Source organism: Hemiscyllium ocellatum, chromosome 7, assembly GCF_020745735.1.
Source record: "Hemiscyllium ocellatum isolate sHemOce1 chromosome 7, sHemOce1.pat.X.cur, whole genome shotgun sequence".
Classification (NCBI taxonomy): Eukaryota; Metazoa; Chordata; class Chondrichthyes; order Orectolobiformes; family Hemiscylliidae; genus Hemiscyllium; species Hemiscyllium ocellatum.
The window spans coordinates 72,712,311-72,736,968 of record NC_083407.1 but is presented as its reverse complement, the minus strand read 5'-3'; the positions used below and the strand labels follow the sequence as shown (position 1 = coordinate 72,736,968).

General features: G+C 39.8%; 1 protein-coding gene across 1 annotated transcript in view; it reads left to right on the top strand.

Moving 5' to 3' along the window:
* cerkl (ceramide kinase-like) overlaps positions 1–24,658 on the top strand; it is a 160,173-nt gene that overhangs the window by 45,238 nt on the left and 90,277 nt on the right. The window contains 1 exon segment of the mRNA XM_060828120.1: positions 14,021–14,234. Coding sequence (XP_060684103.1) covers positions 14,021–14,234 — 214 coding nt within the window.

Below are 24,658 nucleotides of genomic sequence, written 5' to 3'. Positions count from 1 at the left end.
AGAAGACCCATGTTTCAGTTCCCACCTGCTCTAGGTGTCATAACATGTTATTTTTAAAAAATTGATTTAATAAAAAGGGTTCTTGTGGCATAGTGGTGGTGTTCCTATGTCAGGGTTTAGAGGCCTGCATTCAGGTTCCAATTGCTCTCGAGATATATAGTAATGTGTTGAACCAGTTGTTTTGAAAAATGTACACATTAAACTGAACATTAGTTAAAACAAAAAATGGTATAATTGGCAATTGAAAATGAATAGTCAGTAACAAAAATAATTTGCATTCCTGTAGTGCCTTTAAAGTAGTAAGATGCCTCAAAATGTGTTATGAAATAAAATATGATACCATACCACATGTGATAAAAGAACAGGCTGTCACAGCTTTGGCCAAAATAGTAGGATTTAAGAAGTGCCTTAATGGAAGAGGGAGGTGTAGATAACAGGGCTTGGAGAGTATGTTCCATTATTTAGGGTCGAGATGGAAGAAGCACAGCTGCCAACAAAGGAGCACAACTGTAGGTGATCACGAGTCCAGAATTTGAAGAACAGCATGACCTTGGAAGATTGCTTAATTGGCGAGGCAATCCAAATGCAATATTTTATAAGATGGTAATATTTTAAGCTATCACTTACAGTTGAAGGTTTAATGAATGTCTTGGAATGAAAGTGCTTTACAGAACTGAGCCTAGGGATAGACCAACTCGAGTTGGTTGTTATGGGGACAGAAATCCAGGCAAAAAGCCATAGAAACTCAAGTGCTAGTTTCCATACTTCAAAACAAAAGAGGGATAGATTGTCTATTTGAACACAGACACTGTGACTCAGGGGGCAGACAGACCAGGAGCTGCTAAAGTGCCAAGCAAAGGAAGAGACTGTTCATGTGATTCTGTCAAGTAGAATACTGTTGAGATTGTAAAACATGACCTGATTGTGGCAGGGGAAGAGACCCTGTTGAATAGCAGGGAGGAATTTGGGACTTTACCTTCCAAGGTTACACTTTTGCTGATAGTATAGCATAATGTATCAATCTGGCATTGGGCTTTCAGCTGTGACATTTAGTTATTGTGGAAAGTGCATTTTCTGTAGTTTAATGTGTTAGTTGAATAGTAAGTAATATTTAGTTCATATGATTTTTATTTGTTTATGGTTTATGATTTTCAAAACCTCCTTGTGATTTTCATTAGATTAGATTAGATTACTTAGTGTGGAAACAGGCCCTTCGGCCCAACAAGTCCACACCGACCCGCCGAAGCGCAACCCACCCGTACCCCTACATATACCCCTTACCTAACACTACGGGCAATTTAGCATGGCCAATTCATCTGACCCGCACATCTTTGGACTGTGGGAGGAAACCGGAGCACCCGGAGGAAACCCACGCAGACACGGGGAGAACATGCAAACTCCACACAGTCAGTCGCCTGAGGCGGGAATTGAACCCAGGTCCCTGGTGCTGTGAGGCAGCAGTGCTAACCACTGTGCCACCGTGCCACCCATGCCATTGGTCAATGGAAAATTCATATTGTTTTAAATGTTATTCTCTTCTACGGGAATTGTGACAGTGGTTGTAGAGATATTCAGCCCATGAAGGAAGTAGCAAATACAGTAGAATTTTAAGATAGACACCGTGCTGGACTGAAAGCCAGTGTAGTTCAGTGAGCCTTGGGATGGAAACAGTTGCCAATAAAGCAAACCAGCACAGAGCAGAAGAAAACTAAATGAAATGGCTCATTTTGGAAAATTATTTTCACTGTCATTATTAAGACTGATAACATTTTAAACATTTGGGTGGATTCTTCCCGTGTGTGTAAGCAATGGTGAGAAAGTTCGGAAAATACAATGAGAATGAAAGTAAATGGAATCTGTTTCAAAAAAGTTTTGTGATTTACTTTTCTCCTTAAGCCTCAAATTGTGATTTTAGAATCTTGCTGGTGAGCAGGGCCTACCTTATTTCCACATACATTTACCTCATTTGAATCCTGACTCACTTTATTTATATGTCACTTACATTTCATTTCTCTTTCCTGGAATAACTGGATGCCATAAATTCTCAGTGTGTAAGTCAGAGCAGAAATTTGCAGCTGCCGGTTGCTGAATACATGTCCCAGCCATTATTGAACTCTTCTTTTACAACAATGCCACTGTATGTTTTGTGGTTATGATCTTTCTTGAACTTTGTTCACACAAATAAACATTGAGAGACCGTCTGCCTCACGTTGCTATACCTGTTCTCAGAGCAGCTCTCACGCTAATCAGCCCTGCAACATTTTGCTTTGGGCTTAGGTACACCTGGGTCTTGCATCTGTATAAGATGCATCTTATCAATCTTAGTTTGCTTTCTGTGTACTCACCCGTTCAGCTTCCTTGGAAGATGCCAGCCACTTTCCACCTTGCAATGCTTTCTTAGTGTGCACTTACTGGCTTTAGAGCTCACTTACAGGCAGTGACATCAGTCTGCTGGCTAGGGCGTGGTCAGTTGGGGGTGTCCTGCCACGTCAGTCTGAGTGGTGAGTCACAGTCAGTCCTTGTGATTTGTTTAGTTATTTTAAGGCTGCTGATCAAGAACAGACAATAGAGACCTTGGACGTAGACAACTCGAGTCCCTGTGAACTAGAAGCTCTGGAAAATGGTTGATTTGGGTTGGGGTCTGGATGGGGCCTTCAAACAAGTCATGGTAACTCTGGGAGGATGTAGAACCAATAATGGCATGGGAATTTCTAAACTCATATACCCGGGGAATATTGAAACTTGTATAAAGAAGCTCAGTAGGCATGGAGAGGAGGCGATGATCTTGATGGGATGTTGAAAGGTTATGGGATATCTAACTAGCAATGAAAAATGTAACATGAAGGAAGACGGTGAGAAAGTCTTAGTTTACTGGTGGAACTACATGTCATTCACACTGCAGCAAAGTTACAACCTTGCTATGACAGATCAAATGTCAACTGTAGGGTCCACCTTATCCTCACTTTCCACCTTATCCACACATCCAAAGGATCATAAGCCGTCATTTCAACCACCTGCATGGAGGAAAGTGTTCAGGTTTGAAAATTGTTAAACTCAATGTTGAGTCCTGAGTACTAATACATACATCTAGGCGGAAGGTGAAGTATTGTTCCTCCAGCTTGCATTAAGCTTTGCTGGAACTTATGACAGCCCTGAGACAGAAATATTGGCATGTGAGCACAATGGTGTGTTGAATAAAGTGGCAGGCTTTAAGCTTGGTCACCTTTGTGCATGGAACAGACAGTGATCCGCAAAATTGTCACCTCGTCTGCATTTCATCTCCCTGGAGTAGAGGAGAGCAAATGGTGAGCAGTGAACATAGTACATTTAGATTGAGTAAAGTAAAGGTAAATTGCTGCTTCGTCATCTGGAAGGTGTGCCTGGGGCCTTGGATAGTGAGGTGGGAGAAGGTAAATAGGTAAGCATTCTGTGATTGCATGGGAAGGTACTGTGGGGGTGTGAGGATACCGGATGGGAGAGTAGTACGTGTCTGGTGGTTGTATCCCAGTGAAAATGGTGGAATTGATGACCTGTTATCCTTTTGGATGTGGAGGCTGTAGGAGTGGAAAGTGCAAGAGATCCCTATCGTTGTTATGGTAGGGAAGTTATTGCTGAATGCAGAAGTGTGGGAAACAGACTGGACCACTTGAACATCTTGTCCACAATGGTGGTAAGGAATCCTTATTTGAGGAAAAAGAGAAAAGAAATTAGTTGCCTAATAATGTGCACATTACTATGGAAAGCTAAATGATGATTTCAGTCCTTGTGACAAATTACTGTTTGAGGTCTTCGCTATGTGTGTCTAAAATGCCCAGCAGAGTGACAATCTGATAGTTGCCAATTCTTTTCTGATATTCTAAAATGTATTCCATTTGTTCCCTGGACCTCTGCTTGAAGACCTACTTAGTAACTGAGCAATGCCACAGGAAATCCTCCAGCAAAACATAATATTTTGAGAAATAAGTTTCTTTTTGATGATTTCCTGGCCAATTCTAATCTGCTAGTCATAAAGCAGTGTTTGCATATATTTTGTCACTTCTTCCAAAAAAAGAGCTTTGTATATTAAACATTATTATGAGCCATTTTGAACAATGTGTGGACATGTGCTAAAGCTGCAAACACAATTAGCATCAAGCAGATAAATCCGACTTTAATCCTATTTACGGTCTACATCAGACAGATGTGCCAAAATTGAGAAGACAAGCCTCAGCTTAAATAACGTTTGAAACTACAGTGACCCATTATATGTCTGTTGCACCTCTGTTTAATGACTGGGTATTGTCAGCGTTATTATTAATAAGTCTTCATCATTTTAGTAGATGCTTGTTTCAGAGAATTACTTTTATTTCATGAAATTATCGGCTATTGGAGTTCTAGTTATTTCTTGTAATTAAACTGTCTAATTTAAAGAGATAGCGAAAGTAGAGGGGCAATAAAGAATCTTAAACGAACAATATACTTAATGTTCCCAAATCCTGTTGAAGAACAGATAGGTATTTGAATGCTTATCAAATAATGCAGAAATACTGTTGGTTCAATCATTTATCAAGGTTTCATTTTAGTGCCATTAAACTGCATTTAGAATCTTGCTAGTTACTTTCTGCATAAACTGTTCTGCCTGGCAGATCAATCCGATCATATGTCAATACTGATTTTGATAAATCAGTAACATTGAGGAGTCCAACAAAATTGAAATCACCAGGGATTGGTGTGTGGGTTGGTTAGGGTGGAGTGGGGAGATTGTGGTTGAGATGGTGCAATGGAGACAGTGTGCTCTATACAGGTCGCTGCATATCAAGATGGTTATGGTTGTTGAATGCCCCAATTGTACTCATATATTTCTCAGGGCAGTGCCCTAGGCCCAAAAAATTTCAAGTGTTTCATCAGTATTCTTTCTCCATCACAATATCAGAAGAGAAGATATTAACTGATGAATTTGTAGCATTCAGCTTTATTCCATATGATTCGACCGGACTAGTCAGAAGTGGGGGGGCGAATATTGAACCTGTGGCCACATTCATGAGTATGCTGATCCGTGAGTAGTGAATCCCCGAATAATGAGGGAGTGAGTGTATTGTACAATTCTGAGAAAGTGAGGACTGCAGATGCTGGAGGTTAGAGTTGAGATTGGGGTGCCGGAAAAGCACAGCAGGTCAGGCAGCATCCGAGGATCATGATAATCGACATTTCGGGCAAGAGCCCTTCATCAGGTCTTGTACAATTCCATGAGTTGCTTTCTGTTTCTCTTCATTATTATTCCATTCAATGTTGTCACTTCATAGGACCTAGGACTGTAGGAGTTCAAAAGGTAATTCACTAAAATGCTGGCTTTCCTTGAGGTGTTCATAACCGTGAACCGACAATTCCGCACAGGACAATTCAGTGGCGACAATTCAGCTCATGACAATTCAGCGCATTTTTTTTATTTCTAAGACTGGAGAAGTTTTGAAGTAAAGTGTTTATAGTAAAACTTAGTGTTAACAATCTTAAATTATTACCACTAACAACAATTGAAGAATTGGTAAAGTTATTTGGTAAACCTACAAAGATTGGGAAAATTAGTGGTACTTCCTTTTTAGGAATCCAGTTGGTTACAAACATTTACTAAGTTAAAACTAAAAAAACGAGCCCTATGGAGAGGAATTTATCAGAGAAAGGACAGGAGCACATTTTATTGTGTTTGCTTCCTTGCACTGAACTGTCATGTGCTGAATTGTCGGGATGCCTTTCATAACAAATGTATGTTGTTTAAAATAAAATGCTGATTCTGAATCCTGCTGCAAAAATAATTAGTATGTCAAGCATTGCCTTATTATCATGTCCTTTCATAATTTATTTGTTTTAAGCAGCACTCATTTCTTCTGATCACTGTCATTTTCCAATACATTCATAATAATTTTCAGTGTTCAATTTGATTTAACTTGCCAGGGAAGTGATAGAAGCAGATACATCTACGAAGTTTAAGAGGCATTTATACGAACATGTGAACAGGCAGGGAATAAAAGAATGTGGAAGATGTACAGGTGAATGGGATTAGTTTAGGATAGCATTATAATTGGCACAGCTGAAGGGCCTGTTCCTGTTTTGTACTGTTCTATATTCCATATTATCTCTTTCCTCTTTAAGGCTTTTTTTAATGGCAAGTGAGGTAGAAACTGGTTCTGGGATGATGGAATAGTGTGAATGAGCTAGTAATTCCAGGAACCTGGACTAAAGTTCTGGATGTATTGGTTCAAACTTCAGCACACAGCTGACAAATTTAAACGCAATTAATTAATAAATCTGGAATAAAATGCTAATCTCATTAATGACAACAAAACTGCTGTGTGTAATAAACTCCTATTGGTTCATGCAAGAACAAAAACCAAACTAATGCAGGTGCATTGCCATATCACTGAAATAAAACTGAACAGGTGACCTTTTCAGAATATGAAATGTTTTTTGAAATTTGCATGTTTGTTAACTGCAAAAAATGATTTTTCTACAGGACAGCCCATTTACCTTTCTTGGTCTGACCTAATTGTAACAATATAAGCCAATGAAATGGGTTAGCATTAATATAGAACTACTACACAAAAAATATCAAATGAACTACCTGGCATTGGTTTAGCATAGGAACTAGTAAGGTCTAATTCTGATCAGTCACCTCGCTGACATCTAGGTACTTGTACCAAAATGGAAGAGCCTGTTTTGAGAGACCGAGCATTAGGATGGCTGGGTAGGAGATTTGTTAAGAACCACCCGCTCTCCTTGCTATCAACCCCTTTTGCCCCATGACTTCCTCCCACCATTACTCGCTGTACTTGTGTCCATTTGCAGTCTTCAGCCTGTGTTGGATAAAGTATAATCAGTGATAGTACCGTGGCATTGCTCAGTAATGAAGAGCCTCTAATTTCTGATGGCCAGCAAGTAAGGACTTGCATCTCAGAGACCTTGACTATCAATTCTTCAGCTAGCAGATGACATCTGCTTCTCTCCGCTAAATAATATCCTGTTTGTGATACAAATTTAAATATTTGTAACCAGGTATCTTATTTTACCTTTACAAACAATGAATTACCTGTTGGATAAACTGCTTTGGGATATCCTGAGATCAAGAATTGATTTTTAATGTAATTCTTCTTGAGAGAATTGATAGCTGAAGGCATTAATAATGAAACTAAAGCAAAATCAATGAAATATCGAAGTCTGTTTTTTATATACTTATGAAGCCATTAACATAAAAATTTATTAAATTTAATGCTATATTTATCATGAGAAAAACAGCACCGAATACAATTGGATGGTTCCAGTATGGAGATACCATTGATAAAAACAGCGGGTGGACAGCTACTTTTTGCATTGATATAGTTTTGATTTGTTTTAATTGACATGCTGTCGTGATATACAGTTAGTGTATGAACTCCATACTATTTATGATAGCTGTGTGCAATGAGGTTTTAAAATTAAACATGATTTATATAAAATGAATATTCAGTTTTCATACAATTTATGTAAAAACGTTTAAGAGTGGTGGTGGAGGGCTGTTTTCAGACTGGAGGCCTGTTACCAGTGGTATTCAACAGATCGATGGTGGGTCCATTTTTGTTTGTCATTTATATACTGTAAACAATTTAGATGAGAATAACGAAAGCATAGTTACTAAGTTTACAGATGACCCCCAAATTGGTGGTATGGTGTATAGTGACGAAGGTTATGTAAAAGAGATCTCAAGAGGTATTAAACAATTGGTTCAGTGGATTGAAGAATGGCAGACAGAGTTTAATTTGGATAAGCGTGTGGTATTGGCTATTGGTAAAACAAAGAAGGACAGGATGTTTCAGCAGCACTAGTCGAGAGCATGACGGACGCAGCTGGGAAGGTATGTTTGAATATAAAATACTTAGCTCGTGAATCAGCAGCCTCCATTTCTGCAGGGGAGTCAAGACAGTACAAGCCAGAGGGCACCCGGGAAGGTAAGTTTGAATATAAAATACTTACCATGTGGCCTTTCCCCTCAATAGCAAGTGTACCGCTTTGGATACGGTTTGGGGAAGGGGTTGGGGCACCTACCAAGGGAAAGCCACAGCAGCCAGGTCTCTAGCACTAAGCCTGGCTCTGTGGATCAGAAGGGAAGAGGGGAGAATAAGAGAGCAATAATGATAGGACATTTAATGGTTAGAGGAACAGACAGCAGATTCTGTGGTCGCACACAAGACTCCCAGATGGTATGTTGCCTCCCAGGTGACAGGGTCAGGAATATCCCAGATAGAATCTACAGGATTCTTAAGGGGGAGGGTGAGCAGCCAGAAGTCGTGGTACATATCGATACCAATGACATAGCTAAGAAAAGGGTTGAGGACCTGAAAAGTGAATATAGGGAGTGAAGTTGAAAGCAGGGCGAGCAGGTTAGTTTGCAGAGATTAGCAGAGATTGCTATCAGTGCCACAGGCTAGTGAGGCCAGGAACATGCGCAAGCAGAACACGTGGCTGCAGAGCTGGTGTAGGAAGGAGGGCTTCAGATATGTGAATCATTGGGATACCTTCTGGAGAAGGTAGGACCTGTACAAGGAAGACAGGTTGCATCTGAACTGGAGGGGCACCAATATCCTGGACAGGAGGTTTGATAGTGCTCATCAGGACGGTTTAAACTAGTTTGGCAGGGGGATGGGAACCAAAGCTACAGATCAGAGGATGGGGTAACTGGTAAACAGGCAGTTATAGCCTGCAGAGAGTCTGCAGAAGGGTAGACAGTTGATAGGGCTAAGTTACAGTCAGTATGATGGGTTGAGTGTGTCTATTTTAACACAAGAAGTGTTAGGAATAAGGGTGATGAACTTAGAGTATAGATTAGTGCTTGGAGCTACAGTGTTGTGGCCATCACAGAAACTTGGATATTATAGGCAGGAATGGTTCTTGGATATGCTGGGGTTTAGATGTTTCAAAAGGAATAAGGAGAGAGGTGGGAGAATGGCATTGCTAATCAGGGTAAGTATCGTAGCTGCAGAAAGGGAGGTTGAAGAGAGTTTGATGACAGTCAGCATGAGTGGAAGTCAGAAACAGGAAAGGAGCAGTTGGGAGTCAGATTTTTGAAAGTTGCAGAAGTAATAGAGTCGTTGTTGTGGGTGACTTCAACTTCCTTAATATTGATTGAATCCTCCTTAGTGCAAATAGTGTTGATGGAGCAGATTTTATCAGGTGTGTTCAGGAGGATTCTTGATTCAATATGTAGATGGGCTGACTAGATGGGAGGCCATATTGGATTTGGTGCTTGGCAACAAGCCAGATCAGATGTCAGATTGCATGTTGGGAGAGTATTTTGGTGACAGTGATCACAACTCCCTGACCTTCACAAGGTCATGGAGAGGGAACAGGAATAGATGGTTTGGGAAAGTATTTAATTGTGTGAAGGGGAATTATAATGCTATTAGGCAAGAACTGTGGAGCATAAATTGGGAACAGATGTTCTCCGGGAAATGCACGACAGAAATGTAGAGGTTGTTCAGGGAGCACTTGCAATGAGTGCTGGTAGGTTTGTCCCGCTGAGGCAAAGAAGGGATGATAGGGTGAATGAACCTTGGATGACGAGATGTGGAACATCTAGTGAAGAGGAAAAAGGAAGCTTAAGGTTGAGGAAGCAAAGATCAGACAGAGCTTTAGAGAGTTACATGGTAGCCAGGAAGGAACTAAAGAATGGACTTAAGAGAGCTAGAAGAGGGCATGAAAAAGCCTTAGCAAATATGATTAAGGAAAACACCAAGGCATTCTACACTTATGTAAGGAACAAGAGGATGGCCAGAGTAAGGGTAGGGCCGTTCAGGGATAGTGGTAGAAACTTGTGCTTGAAATTGGAAGAGGTAAGGGAGGTCCTTTAATGAATATTTTGTTTCAGTATTCACGACTGAGAAGGAGCTTGTCGTTTGTGAGAACAGTGTGAAACAGGCTGATATGCTCAAACAGGTTGATGTTAAGAAGGAGGATGTGTTGGAAATTTTGGAAAACATGAGGATAGATAAGTCCACTGGCCAGACAGTAGAGATCCAGTGTTATTATGGGACTTGAGGGAGGAGATTGTTGTGCCTTTGGCGATGATCTTTCTGTCCTCACTGTCCACTGGAGTAGTGTCAGATGATTGGCGTGTGGCAAATGTTATTCCCTTGTTCAAGAAAGGGAATAGGGACGGCCCTAGGAATTAAGGGTGAGTCAGTCTTATGTCAGTGGTGGATAAATTATTAGAGAAGATTCTAAGAGACAGGATTTATGATTATTTGGAAAAGCATAGTTTGCTTAGAGATAGTCAGCGTGGCTTTATGAGGGGCAATTCGTGCCTCACAAACCTTATTGAATTCTTTGAGGATGTGACAAAACACATTGTTGAAGGTAGAGCAGTGGATATGGTGCATGTGGATTTGAGTAAAGCATTTGATAAGGTTCCCCTTGGTAGGACCATTCAGAAAGTAAGGAGGCATGGGCTACAGGGAAATCTGGATGTCTGGATACAGAATAGGCTGACCCATAGAAGACAGAGGCTGGTGGTAGATGGAAAGTGTTCAACATGGAGCTTGGTGACCAGTGGTGTACCACAGTGATCTGTTCTGGAACCTCTGCTGTTTTGTGATTTTTATAAATGACTTGGCTGAGCAAGTGGAAGAGTGAGTTACTAAGTTTGCCGATGACACAAAGGTTGGTGGAGTTGTGGATAGTGTGGAGGGCTGTTGTAGGTTGCAACAAGACATTGTCAGGATGCGGAGCTGGGCTGACAATTGGCAGATTGAGGTCAATCTTGAAAGTGTAAAGTGATTCATTTTGGAATTTGAATGCAGATTACAGGGTTACTGGCAGGATTCTTGGCAGGAACAGAGGGATCTTTGGGTCCATGTCCATAGATCACTCAAAGTTGTCACCCAAATTGATAGGGTTGTTAAGGATGCATATGGTGTGTTGGCTTTCATTAACAGGGGATTGAGTTTCAGGTCCACGAGGTTATGCTGCAACTCTGTAAAGACCTGGTTAGATTATACTTGGAATATTGTGTTCAGTTCAGGTCGCCTCATTATAGGAAGGATGTGGAAGCTTTAGAGAGGGTGCAGAAGAGACTTACCCAGAATGTTGCCTGGGCTGGAGGGCATGTCTTATGAAGAAAGGTTGAGGAAGCTAGGGCTTTTCTCTTAATGAAGAAGGATGAGAGGTGACTTGATAAAGGTGTACAAGATGATGGGAGGCATAGGTAGAGTGGATAGCCAGAGGCCTTTTTCCCAGGGTAAAAATGGCTATCATAAGGGGGCATAATTTTAAGGTGATTGGAGGAAGGTGTAGGAGTTCTTTACACAGAGACTCGTGGGTGTGTGGAATGCACTGCCAGCAGGGGTAGTAGAGTCAGATAGATCAGGGGCATTTAAGCAAGTCATGGATGATAATAAAATGAAGGGTATGTAGGTTTCTCTGATCTTAGAGTAGAATAAAAGGCTGGCACAACATCGAGGGCCAAAAGGCTTGGCCTGTACAGTACTGTTCTATGTTCTAGGATTTATTCAATTAAAAGGAGGGTATTGGGTAATACTGTAGAACAAAGAGGTTTAGGATTCATGTAAATAATTTTTTGTAGTTTGCATCACATGTAGATAGGGTACTTAAAAAGGTGTTTGGCATGCCTGGTGCCATTGCTCAGATCTTTGAATATAGAATTTGGGATGTCATGTTGAAGTTGTACAAGACTTTGGTAAGGCTGCTTCGTCATAGAGTCAGAGCTGTACAGCATGGAAACCGATCCTTTGGTCCAACATGTCTATGCCAATCAGATATCCTAACGGCCAGCATTTGGCCCAAATCCCTCCAAACCCTTCCTACTCATATATCCATCCAGATGCCCTTTAAATATTGTAATTGTACCAGCCTCCATCACTTCCTCTGGCAGCTCATATCATAACACGCACCACCTTCTGCATGGAAAAGTTGCCTCTTAGATCCATTTAAATCTTTCTGCTCTCACCTAAAACCTGTGGCCTCTTTTTTTTTTTTGGACTCTCCCACCCCAAGGAAAAGACCTAAGCTATTCACCGTATCCATGCCTCTCGTGATTTTGTAAGCCTCAGCCTATAACACTAGGAAAAATAGCCCCACCCTGTTCAGCCTCTACCTACAGCCAAATCCTCCAATCCTGGCAACAACCTCGTAAATCTTTCTTTTCTGAGCCTTTTCAAGTTTCCACGCTTTAAAGTATTGTGTTCAGTTCTGGCAGTTCTGTTAGAGAAAGGATATTACCAAGCTAGGGAAGATTCAGAGAAGATTTACCAGGATGTTGTCAGGAATAGACAGTAGATTTATAAGGAGAGGCTGCATAGAACTGGGATTTTTTTTAAGGTTGAGGTGTGACCTTATAGAGGTTTATAAAATCATAAGGGTGAATGGCGGGTATCTTTTCTGTAGGGTGGAGGATTTCAAGACTAGGGGCATTTTTAAGGTGAGAGGAGAAAGATTTTAAGAAGACATGAGGGGCAACTTTTTTTTTAAACAGTGGTTTGTGCATGGAATGACTTTCTAGAGAAAGTGTGGATGCAGGTATGGTTACAATGTTTAAAAGACGATTGGATTAGTACGTGAATAAGTAGAGCATGCACTACTTGATTAGATTACTTTGAACTGAAAATGTGTTGCTGGTTAAAGCACAGCAGGTTAGACAGCATCCAAGGAACAGGAAATTCGACGTTTCGGGCCAGAGCCCTTCATCAGGAATGAGGAGAATGTGCCAAGCAGGCTAAGATAAAAGGTAGGGAGGAGGGACTTGGGGGAGGACTTGGAGATGTGATAGGTGGAAGGAGGTCAAGGTGAGGGTGATAGGTTGGAGTGGGGTGGGGGCGGAGAGGTCAGGAAGAAGATTGCAGGTTAGGAGGGCGGTGCTGAGTTGAGGGAACCGACTGAGACAAGGTGGGGGGAGGGGAAATGAGGAAACTGGAGAAATCTGAGTTCATTCCTTGTGGTTGGAGGGTTCCCAGGCGGAAGATGAGGCGCTCCTCCTCCAGCCGTTGTGTTGTTATGTTCTGCCGATGGAGGAGTCCAAGGACCTGCATGTCCTCGGTGGAGTGGGAGGGAGAGTTAAAGTGTTGAGCCATGGGATGGTTGGGTTGGTTGGTCCGGGCGTCCCAGAGGTGTTCTCTGAAGTGTTCCGCAAGTAGGCGGCCCGTCTCCCCAATGTAGAGGAGGCCACATCGGGTGCAGCGGATGCAATAGACGATGTGTGTGGAGGTGCAGGTGAACTTGTGGCGGATATGGAAGGATCCCTTGGAGGGAAGTGAGGGAGGAGGTGTGGGCGCAAGTTTATAATCTAATCAAGTAGTGCATGCAGGTGGGACTAGTTTGGGATTACATAGACTAGTTGGACTGAAGGATCGGTTTTCTTGCTGAGTGACTCTGTTTCTATTATGTATCCAGTCTTTTCCTTGTGTATCTCAACCTAAATCCCCTGCTTCCCTCCTATTTGTTTTCATGTGTGTATATTGTTGTAGGAGAAAGTGAGGACTGCAAATGCTGGAGATCAGAGCTGAAAATGTGTTGCTGGAAAAGCGCAGCAAGTCAGGCAGCATCCAAAGAGCAGGAGAATCGACGTTTCAGGCATGAGCCCTTCTTCAGGAATGTTGCAGCCTTTTTCAAACCTTGGTGATCATTGTAACTGTTATAATCAAAAATTATAAGTTGAATAAATCAGGTAAGCGACCTGGCTGAGATGCATACAGAGAATGTGAACTATAGTAAAGAGATCAAAGAGAATAATGATTTGCTTAAAAGTTGTTAGCAAATGTGAAAGGACTTGGATAATATGTGAAAGTAGAAGCAATGAGAAAGTGAAATCCAAAGGATTGAAGACGAAGAGAGACAGGAAAAACACAAATGAGCAATCAGCAGGAAGATTGTTATTTTCATGACTGAAGTTATTTAAAATGAAATGTAAATAGTGACTTATAAATGTATAAATGCCAAATTGTGCTCCTAAAAGAGATGCTGTACTTTTGATACAGATGATGATATGGTGGTTTCCCAACACAAGACGGAATTTGTGGAGTTGAAAGAAGTATTTGGTGTCAAGATGAAACGTCGACGCTCTGCAAGACAGCAAAAGGGAGGAACTTTGTTAGGAATCGCAATCTTTGTGTGTATTAAAAAGGGACAAAATAAGCTCAAAAATCGTGCTATTCATCTAAGCAATTTAAGTGAAGACTACTGCAATGTTTGGTTTAAATATATGAAAGATATTCTGAATGGTAAGTACGATACTTATTATGAGAAAAATGTTTCAGTTTAAGCTGTGATTGTTGACTTTATGCGCTACCAAGTTACATAGTAAGTTGTTTGATCTTAGAAAATGAAATATCATAGCTGTTGCATGTTTTATTCACTTATAATTGAAGCAGGGGAAAACCATAATGGTTATCTAAACATATTTCTTTCTGTCTTAGAGAATAATTTCAATAAAATTAATTACCAAACCAAAAGCATCTCCTATGTTCTATCCTATTTAAATGCCCAAAAATCCTACAGTAATGATGGGAACAAATTTATAATATGAAAACATTATAGCAGTTTACAATATTTAAAAAAAAACTCATTCTTTTGTTTAAGAGTCACTAAGCAGGAGATGTTTCCTTATGTATTCCTTGCTTATTCTGGTTTCTGCCTGAAACACTTGCTTCATCTGCAGAATTGGACTTACTGTACATAGAATCCCATAATGATCCATTCCTTAAAATATTTATTCCATTCTCTTTTGATTGTTAGGATAAAATTTGTTCCCACCGTCAGTTTAAGCAGTGAACAAAACAATCCTTTTTAAAAAAAACCCCAAAATCTGCTGAATTTAAACAAAAAAATCTTCATGGCATGTCTAGTTAAATCATCTTAAATCTCCTCTGGTTATAGAACTTACTACCACTGGAAATTGTCTCCCCCTTGATTAGTTTATCAAATCTGTTTTGGTTTATATGTAGGTCAGATTCCTTTTGAACTCAAAGGAGAATAGCCTCGCTTTTCCACGTTTTCACAAAACTAAAGTCCTTTATCCCTGATACCAGTCTTGTACATCCCTTCAGGATCCTCTCTAAGCCTGCAACGTGCTTCCCAATGTGCAGTTCCCAGAAATGAACATACAACTTTCTTGAATTTTAGGAAAGTTTTGTTACTTGCATTTTAAGAATATAATTCATTTTATGTTTTATCTGCCTATGACTATGACTGTCGTGCGGGGTGCAGGATTTATCTTTTTTTTTATTAGATTCCCTATAGCATGGAAACAGATCTTTTGGCTCAACAAGTCCACACCAACCCTCTGAAGAGTAACCCACCCAGACCCATTCCCCTACCCTATATTTACTCTTGACTATTGCACCTAACACTATGGGCAATTTAGCACGGCCAATTCACCTGACTTGCACTTCTTTGGACTGTGGGAGGAAAATGAAGAACCTGAAGGAAACTACTCAGACACTGGGAGTTTGCGCAAACTCCACACAGACTGTCGCCCAATGCGGGAATTGAACTCTGGTCCCTGGTGCTGTGAGGCAGCAGTGTGCTAACCACTGAGCCACTGTACTGCCCAAGTTAATTAATCCTTTCTGATTACACAGTACCCAGTCTACAATGGCCTATTGTTTGGTTGGTTCCTCGACATATTGGTCTTAAAGAAACCATCATGTACAGACTGCAGGAAATCCTCTTTCACAATTCCATTACAAGTTTGGTTTGTCCAATGTATGTATTAAGTCACCCCAAATTACAATTATACCCTGATTTCTTTTTTAATGCCTTCCTTTACATCTCCACTACTGTTTGGGGGCCCAAAGATAACCCCAATAATGTTTTCTGTCCATGGTGTTTCTTATCGTCACCAATGCAGTTTCTATATCATTTTCCAAGTCCATTTACTCTCCATTGTTGTTTCTCCCTCCTTTGTCTCCTTGCTCAGATTCTCATTCTTCCTGCCATTCTGGTTTAAGCTCTCCCTGACAGTACCAGCTAACATGTCCCTGCTGGCATTGGTCCCTGTCCTGCCTCGATGCAACCCATTCTGCTTGTACTGACCTTATTTTCTAAGGTAATCTTTCCTTCGAAGTCTACAAAAGTAAACTTTCAGTCAGCTGGATGTCAAACTATTCCTTTGCCACCAAGAGCCAAATCCAACTGTTGTCTTTGTAAATGAATTCAGAGGTAATGGCAGGTTTTTAATATTATTTGTCTGTTTAAAAATTCCAACATACTAGACCTGACTCTGTGTATTTAAAGTCTCCTAATGATGTTGTGCTGCAGATTTGTTTTTAATCAGAGATTTAAATGATGATTAAGAGGATTTGTTACTTCGGAAACAATGACGTTTTCAAGATTATAAAGAGAATTGACAAATTGTTTACTGTGATGAGTCCACAAGTGCAAAATCTATAAGTTATGATTAAGTGGAGAAATTTGGTGCAACATGTTGTCTAAAGTGATTAAACAAATGAACATGAAAAGTCAGTGAAAAGCATTATATGAATAACTTCATAAGGCAGTTCTGTACATGTCAGGACACATTACATTTTCAGAGCTATGGCCTTGATGTGCTTACATTCTTGGAGCTATATTCACATATTTGGCAACAAAAGTTGATAAGTTTTTTGACATTTCAGTTCAGCTTCAATAGTCAGACAGAACTTCAGCTGATGTGCCAAGGCTATGTGAAGAATGAGATGCTCGGAAGTGGGTTGAATAAAAATCAGAAACTCAAAGGGTCTCTAATGACTTCTTAAAAATGGTCTTTCTGTAGGTAAAACTACAGCTGTATCTGCACACAACCTTCCATGAATACAGTCGAGAGATTCTTATTATTGTCTCTCGAGATGCTTAAGATTTATTTTCATTATCAGGAAGTACAGACTCAGCTGTCACTTTTGTAATTATGAAAATGCACCAAATGGTATCCCCCATGTGATTGTAGCTGTCTCAGCATCTGTGTTTCTAGTGCCAACATGGTGCTTGCAAATACCATATTGTGCTAAGATGGACTGTTTTGACTTTATCAAGTTCCCGCTGATAAATGTATTAATGTAGGTGTGTATTAGCTTCACTGGTTTCTCAATTCTGAATTGACAATCCAAGATCTGTTATCATCTTTAACTTGTGTTATGTGCATCATACACTTCACTAGACCCTGCATGGAATTCTTGATTGACCAAATACTGCTGAGTCAAAAGGGGGTGAAGTAGAGGAAATCCTAGTTAGCTTGAGACAAATAGTACACTTTCATAGACTGCTGCCCCTCCCCTATTCCATACTGAAAATCATGAAATTCCTGCTTGGGATGAAATCATTGTAGTATTCTACCCAAACATTTTCATCAGCTGATGTTGTGCCCATGTTCTGTTTTCGAGAATTTCAAGACTTTTTGTTGTTGGAGAATAGCCTGATGACATGAGTCAGTTCTAAATAGTTAGTGCTTTAAGCCCTAGGTTCATGAGGAACTTTGCCACAATACCAGCAAAAAGTAAATCACTGAATGTAAGTCTTTGTGTATCAGTTGGCTGATGCACAAAATGACTGCTGCCCAGCAGTAAACACGTAGCAGTAGCCCAAAGTGAAATGGAGAGCTGATGATATAAAGGTTTTTGAGAAGTTTAAACAAATGTTTTCAAAAGGTACCAGCAAAGATCAAAAGATTGGTTACATATCTTTTGTGGGCAGGAGAGAAACGGTTAAATATTTGACAGCTGAGTGAAAACAACAGCAGATACCAAGATATAATTTTCTTTTAAATTCAGCCCACCTCTCTCGCTAAATTCAGGTCACTGAGTATTCTGATACGAATTTCAAGGCCTGAAGTAGAAATTGGGCAAGCCTGTTGGCAACTTTTTAAACGTAAGATTAGGAAATAGAGCGACAAAATATAAATTTCATGAACATAAATGAAAGGCTGCTCGAGTAACTTATTTGGGATCCTTCACATCCTGATGTACAAAAGTATTTAATTGGAAAGGGCAAGATTAACCTTTTTCGGCTATAGACACTGCCAGAGCACATGAAGCCATGAATCTGCAGGTGCTAGCTTTAAGTTAAGAGAAAGGTATCAGGGCTAGTGCAACTTCGCAGCAACAAAAGCATACATACCAGACAGCAGGAAGAATGCTCAAGAGTTACGGATGACCACAGTAAATGTCCTGCATGTGGGTCAGACTTAAAAACTGTGGAATGTCTAATCTCTGGGGGAGAGAAGGTATGAAGGTAATAAATGGGATGTAAGAGACAGAATAGAAGGATGAATAAGAAGTTGTTAAAAAAGAAATTCTAGAAGAAGGACATGTTATGGACCAGGTCAAATCCCCTCAAAATATTTTAAGAAGGTAGCCTAGATCCTAATGTTACGACAAGGGTAAACCCCTAATTTAAACCCGCCACAGAGAAGCTCACCTTGCACTGTAATTTGTTAAATTTTGGGAGGCAAAGAACTGTGCTAGTGGTCACTATTTAAAATAGAAATTAATTATTCTATTCTTTAAGTCCAACTGAGAACATTAAATCAACAGCTATTAAAACTCATTTCTCTTAAACTTATCTTTTGTCTCCCACTCCACAATACTGGTTCTATTTGTAAATTAAAAGTCTGTAACATAAGACTCCAATGAAATAGTCTCATATTCTTGTATTTAAAGTGTTCCAAGAATGTAAGAAGATTGTGATCCGTGTACATAACCATCTCCAACACATTGTTTGTGATGTGCACATTAAAATGTTGTAAGGCCAGTACCAAACTCCATAGTTCTTTTTCAGTCATGGAGTATTTCCACTGGTAGATGTTGAGTTTCTTTGAAAACTAACTAACTAGCAGCTCAATCCCATTGTCATCTTCCTGTAGCAGTACAGTTCCAACTTCTATGTCACTGGCATTGTTGGCAAATTTAAAGGGTTTTGAAATGTTTGGGGTAGCTAAAACTAATTAATATTAGTGGTTAATATTGTTTTAAATGGTTGAATGCCACCTAGCATTGTTCTGTTCACTGAAACTTTGTGCTCCTCTTCAGCAAATTGGATAACGGTATCACTGAACTGCTGAGGTTTGAAACAGACTTCCTATAGAATGCACTTAGTCCCAAGATTCTGAAGCACCTCTTTCTTCGAGGTTGGTTGTGGAAATTCCTCGATGGCCTTTGTCTTTGCGTTCCGTGACTGACATTATGTCTCAAGAATGTCACACCTGCTTTCGCGAATTCAGTTTTGTTTAAGTTTATTGCCAGTTATGCTGCTTGTAGTCTTTCAAAGAGCTGTGCCAACTGTACCACATGATCTTTCCAGGACTCACTAAAGATTACTACATCATCCAAATAGACTGCACAGTTAGTTAACCCAGCCAGAACTCTGTTCACGGGTCTTTGGAATGTGGCGGGTACGTTCTTCTTTCCAAAGGGCATCACTTTGAATTGATATAACCCATTCAGAATTCAGAAATTTCTTTTGCCGTCTCTGGTAAAGGTATCTGCAGATAACCATGCATTAAGTCCAACTTGTTGATGTAACTGGCTTGTCCAACTTTCTCGATAGTCTTCCAATCTCTGAATTGGATGAGAGTCCAATTTTGTAACGGTGTTGACCTTCTGATAATTCACACAAAATAGTTGAGTCCTGTCCAGTTTTGGAACTATGATAAAGGTCTGTCCATCTATCCCATCTACTTGCTCTGGCTCTGTTCAATGATATCCTCATTGAGCATGGCCTCTACGTCCTTCTGGACCTGTCTGGCTTTGAAAGGATTAGCCGATAGGGATGCTGTTTTGTAAGAGCAGTATTCCCTACATTTACTTCATGTACAATAGCATTAGTCCTCCCCATCTGATTCCTACATATGCTCCCATACTGCAGCAATAACCTTTCAACTGTGTTCTATGCTCCTGAGACGGATAGATAGTTTACTAACCTATCCCACTCTGCAAGGACTACGTCATTTTTTAACATAATTTGAGGCATTCAAAATCCACCACATCTGGATTTGATTCCTCACTATGCAGGACAGTAACTAATACCTATTTCTCCAGTTCTTTCAGTTCTCTGGAGGGGACCTACACAATCAATCATAACCTGCATGAAAGGTTCGATGAATGTGGGAATTGGCAACAAAGGTGCTGGTTTTATTATGCCTGAGGCTTACCTACCATTTGGCATGCATGAGATGTACAGCAAAAGTTAACCACATCCTTGTGCATTCCAGGCCAATAAAAATGTTTTTGTTCCTTAGCCTGAGTCTTTCATACACCTCTGTGATCTCCTACAGGTAGTTCATGTACCACCCCTAACACATACTATCTGTATGCTACTAACAACACAATCTGGTACACTTCAGCCTATTTCTCCTCTGCACTAACCTGCCGTGGTCTCCTTTTCTGTCTTAGGATTCTATCTTTCAGTAATGACCCTCAGGAATATTCTCTGCCTCCTTTTTATATTTATCTTTTGTCATCTTAACTTGCTGTTGCAAGTCCCTTAGCCTTTCAGGACTAAACACTTCTGTCTAACCCTCTGCCTGTTCAGGTTTTTCCTGCATCATTACATCAAACAGGGTGTTCGCTAACTGAACCTCAACTCCTTCATCTTTCTCATTAGGTTTTGCTATGTGCTGCGATTTATGACGATGGGATCTTGTTACGACAATTTGGGAAAATACCAGGGTATATTTCTGTTAACTCAGTTCCTTGATCTTCCTTGGGCTTTTCCACAACAAGGGGAGCCACTCCCACCTTGGACCCTGCTTAATCATTCCCAAGAACAAACTGAATTTCTCAATCACTCCCACTATTACTTCTCCAGTTTTGAGTTGGCACTCCAACCTGATCTTACATAGGGAAACGCTTAAGGTCTGTCCATCTATCCCACGAATTACCACACTCTCGGGGAACAGATCAGAAAGAGTGCCAATTTGCTCATCTCTTACTATTAGAGACTGGTTAGATCCTGTATCTCAAATTATAACTTCTTGCCCTTCTCCCCCTGTTCTTTGAGTAAACTTTATCCACAGAGGTGGTGAAATTTTGAGATCCGGGACTAACTCCATATCCAGCCCCTGCCTAGGCTGTGCACTCTCCTGCAGCTGCTTGGCTCTTGGGATTTCCTTTTACTACTTTTACTAATGTGACTGGCTTAGCTTCTTTTACCACATATTTTCGCACAGTGCCTTTCTTTAACAACCAACACTGTGACTTTACGTGTCCCACTTTACCACAGTTCTAACACCTGAGGCCTTTCACTTCCTTTCCAACCTCTTGGTCTTTTTAACAGTAGTTCTCTACTGTTTGTTTAGTAGTTTAGGATCTCCCCTTCTTCCAACTTCTATCCCTCACAGGACCAAATTCTGGCCAGAAGCTTGTCTTATGTACCAACATATATTCATCTGCTAATTCTGCTGCCCTTCTCACTTCCTGAACTTTCTGTTCATCCATGTGAATTCTTACCATCTCTGGAACTGAATTGTTAAACTCCTCCAGCAGAATAATTTCTCCTAGGGTTTCATAGCTTTTATCAATCTTTAAGGTTCGCACCCAACTATCAAAACTTCAACATAAGTCTGACCTGATTTCTTCTTTGTCTTTGAACCGCTGTGTATACGCTTCTGGTACCAATTCATAAGCTCTTAACATAGCCTGTTTGACCTCTTCATAATCTCTTGACTCCTCATCTGACAGCGCAGCAAATATCTAGTAAGCTCTGCCTACCGGTTTAGTCTGAACTAACATTACCCATAAATCCTTGGACCACTCCATCTGCCTAGCCTATTTTCAAATGAAATAAAGAAGGCTTCAACATCTTTCTCATCAAAATGTGGCCGAGTTTTGATATATCACTACCTTCTCTTTTAATCTCTATCCTGTTAACTTGACTTTGACTAAGTTGCAACTTCTCAAGTTCAAATTCTATTTCTTTTTGCATGGCTAGAAACTTTCTTTCTTTCTCTTTCTCTTTCCCCCTCTCTTTTTTTCTCTCTCTTTGTTTATATAACTCAATTTTCCTCAATTTTAAGATTTTATAACTCTACTGTGCTTGTCCATTTTTCTGAGACACCTAAGTGTTTGAGTAATTTCCTTACAATTTCAGCTGTACTTTTGTCTTTGGTTAAACCCAAATCTAACTCATTTGCTAATTCTAAAAGTATGGCGTTTTTCTTTCCTTCTAAACTTCCTTGGCAAATGTGAGAATCATCTTCAACCCGCAGATCCTCTTTAGCAATTTCAAGAGCCATTTTTTTCACTTTTTTAATTTAACCAAACACAAGTCACCAAAATTAAACAAATTGTCTCATCTCCATTTTATTTAAAGATCTAGGTCACTAACCTGCAAGTGTTTAAGCCTAATGGGTTTTTTTGTACCCTAAATCTATTCAAATTTGTCCAAATCTCAGACTGGATCTGTTGAAACCATGAATCTGAGACCCAAACTGTTCAAATTCCAACAACAAGTCCAAACTCTTACAATGTGTGGTAAACCCCGCTGTTAATTTAAACTAGACACACTGAGAAGTCACCTTATGCTGTAAGCTATTAAATTTTGAGAGACAAAGAACCATCCCAGAGGTAACGATTTAACATAAAAAATAACAATTTTGTTCTTTAAGTCCACCAGAGAACATTAAAACAACTGCTGTATGCAACTCCTTTCTCTTAAACCTATATTTTACCTTCCACTCTCCAATACTGGTCAGATAAAAACCCTGATTAAGATTTACAAAAAAAAATTTGAAAACCAGCCAGCTGTTGAAACTTCTTTGTATCTTCCTCTGTAGATTTTCCTCTGTCTTTTGTCCAGTATTCTGCTTCACAGGTCTTTCGTATGAACAAGTACCTTTCAGAGAGCTATTCGGCTAGCAGCGTTTACTCATTGGTTATCTTGGCAATTCTCCCCGTAACTGTTCAAAATGTCCAGCTTTATACCCCAAAATATCAGATAATTTCATTGGTTTGATGTCAACGAAATACTAAATTCAAATTTGATTGGAGTTTGGTATCTGGGGCATTAATTTAAACTGGCTGAATGTGAATTTTTTTTCGTATCATGACAACTCAGCTGCACTGTTTGTTTCACAGTCAAATGTTACATTTTCAGCACACTCTGTGCCTCTCTAAGTCTGTGCCAGCTTCCAGAACACATCTAAAGAGATTTCGGATGACGGCCTGAAGAGTTGTTGACTGAAGATTGCAACTTCCCTGGTCTTTCTCATCTTGTGACTGCTACAGCTAAAACAAACTCGAAAAAAAAATGAAATTTGAGAACTGGCCACTCCCCTTTCATTGTTAAACTGTTATACCATAGACTCTTCGGCACCTCTGCCTTTATGAACACTCTTCAAAAACACTATGGACAAAATAGCCTTTTTAAAGTGACAACATTGTCATAAACATGAATCATCATCGGCATAGGAACCATGAAAAACCATGAAATGCTGGACGCAACATTTCTAAGAGAGAAAAAAATCAGACAACCATTAAAATTAGTAAGCGAGGTTGAGAAACAAACTTACAATATAAATCCAAAATTGAAGCTGAATAATGGAGTGTAGAGTAACATCATCCCATTTAATCAGTGCCAGAATATCTTTTTTGAAAATTGGTAAATAACTGCTTATCCAAGGAGATATGTCCTGAAATTGAGTAAGATCATGGCAGTGGTAAACAGGAAGATGTACAGAATTAATTAGGCTCAGTCTATAGTAATCTTATGTCTCAATCACCAGGTTCTGCGTTCAAATCTGCTTCCGAGGCTTCAGCACAAAAAATCAAAGTTGAAATTCCAGTGCTGTATTGAAATAACTTCCGCTTTGGAGATGTTAAAACAGAGGTCCTGTCTGTCTGCTTGGGTGGATTTTAAAAAATCCTATGATGCAATATGAAGTCAAGTTAGGAGTTATCACTGATACCATAACCTTAAAAATTGTTAGTAATTAGAATGCTGATAGTTGTCTTTCAAGTTAGAAGAGCATGGATGCGCAAACTCATCAATGATGAACATGGAAATGGCTATGTAGCTTCAGTGTGGATGTGGAGAGTCCAATAAAGTTAGAGCATTGGAACCTGGATGTTGTAACATAGCCAGATGCTGGTCTATGATGTTGTTCATGGGCAGCAATGAGACGTTGACGTGATCCTTTTCAAAAGTGGCAAAAAAACCCCCTCCGATCAGGGCTCTTCAATGAGCTGCTTCCTGTGCTGATTATTTCAGCACTATAGACTTGATGTCACACAACTTCAGGTTTCCATTAAACATGATTAGAATAGATATCGATTTAAAGAAATTATATTTTTTTAAAAGGAAGAGGGATTGTATTATGATTTTCTTTTAAAGAAAAGGAACTAATTATTATGAGAGCATGCCACCTGTCTGCCATGTTTCGCTGCTATACTGCAGCTATGTGCCAAATAATAATTTATCAGATTATTAGTCCACCAATCACGAAGGAATTGAAAGAAATGCATTTGATAAAGCTTCAACATTTTTCAAACTATTTCTAAATTATGTGAACCAGAATATGTAACACGTGCTGTGGTGTAAAGTATGGGATAATAGAAGGTAGAGAACTGGAGCATAACCCGGAGCACGTTCGAGTAATTAAGTCTGACAAAAGTACGGCTAAAGTTTTTAGTGGTAGACCGGTTGAGTAAGGCATATGACAGATGATGCCACTATGGTG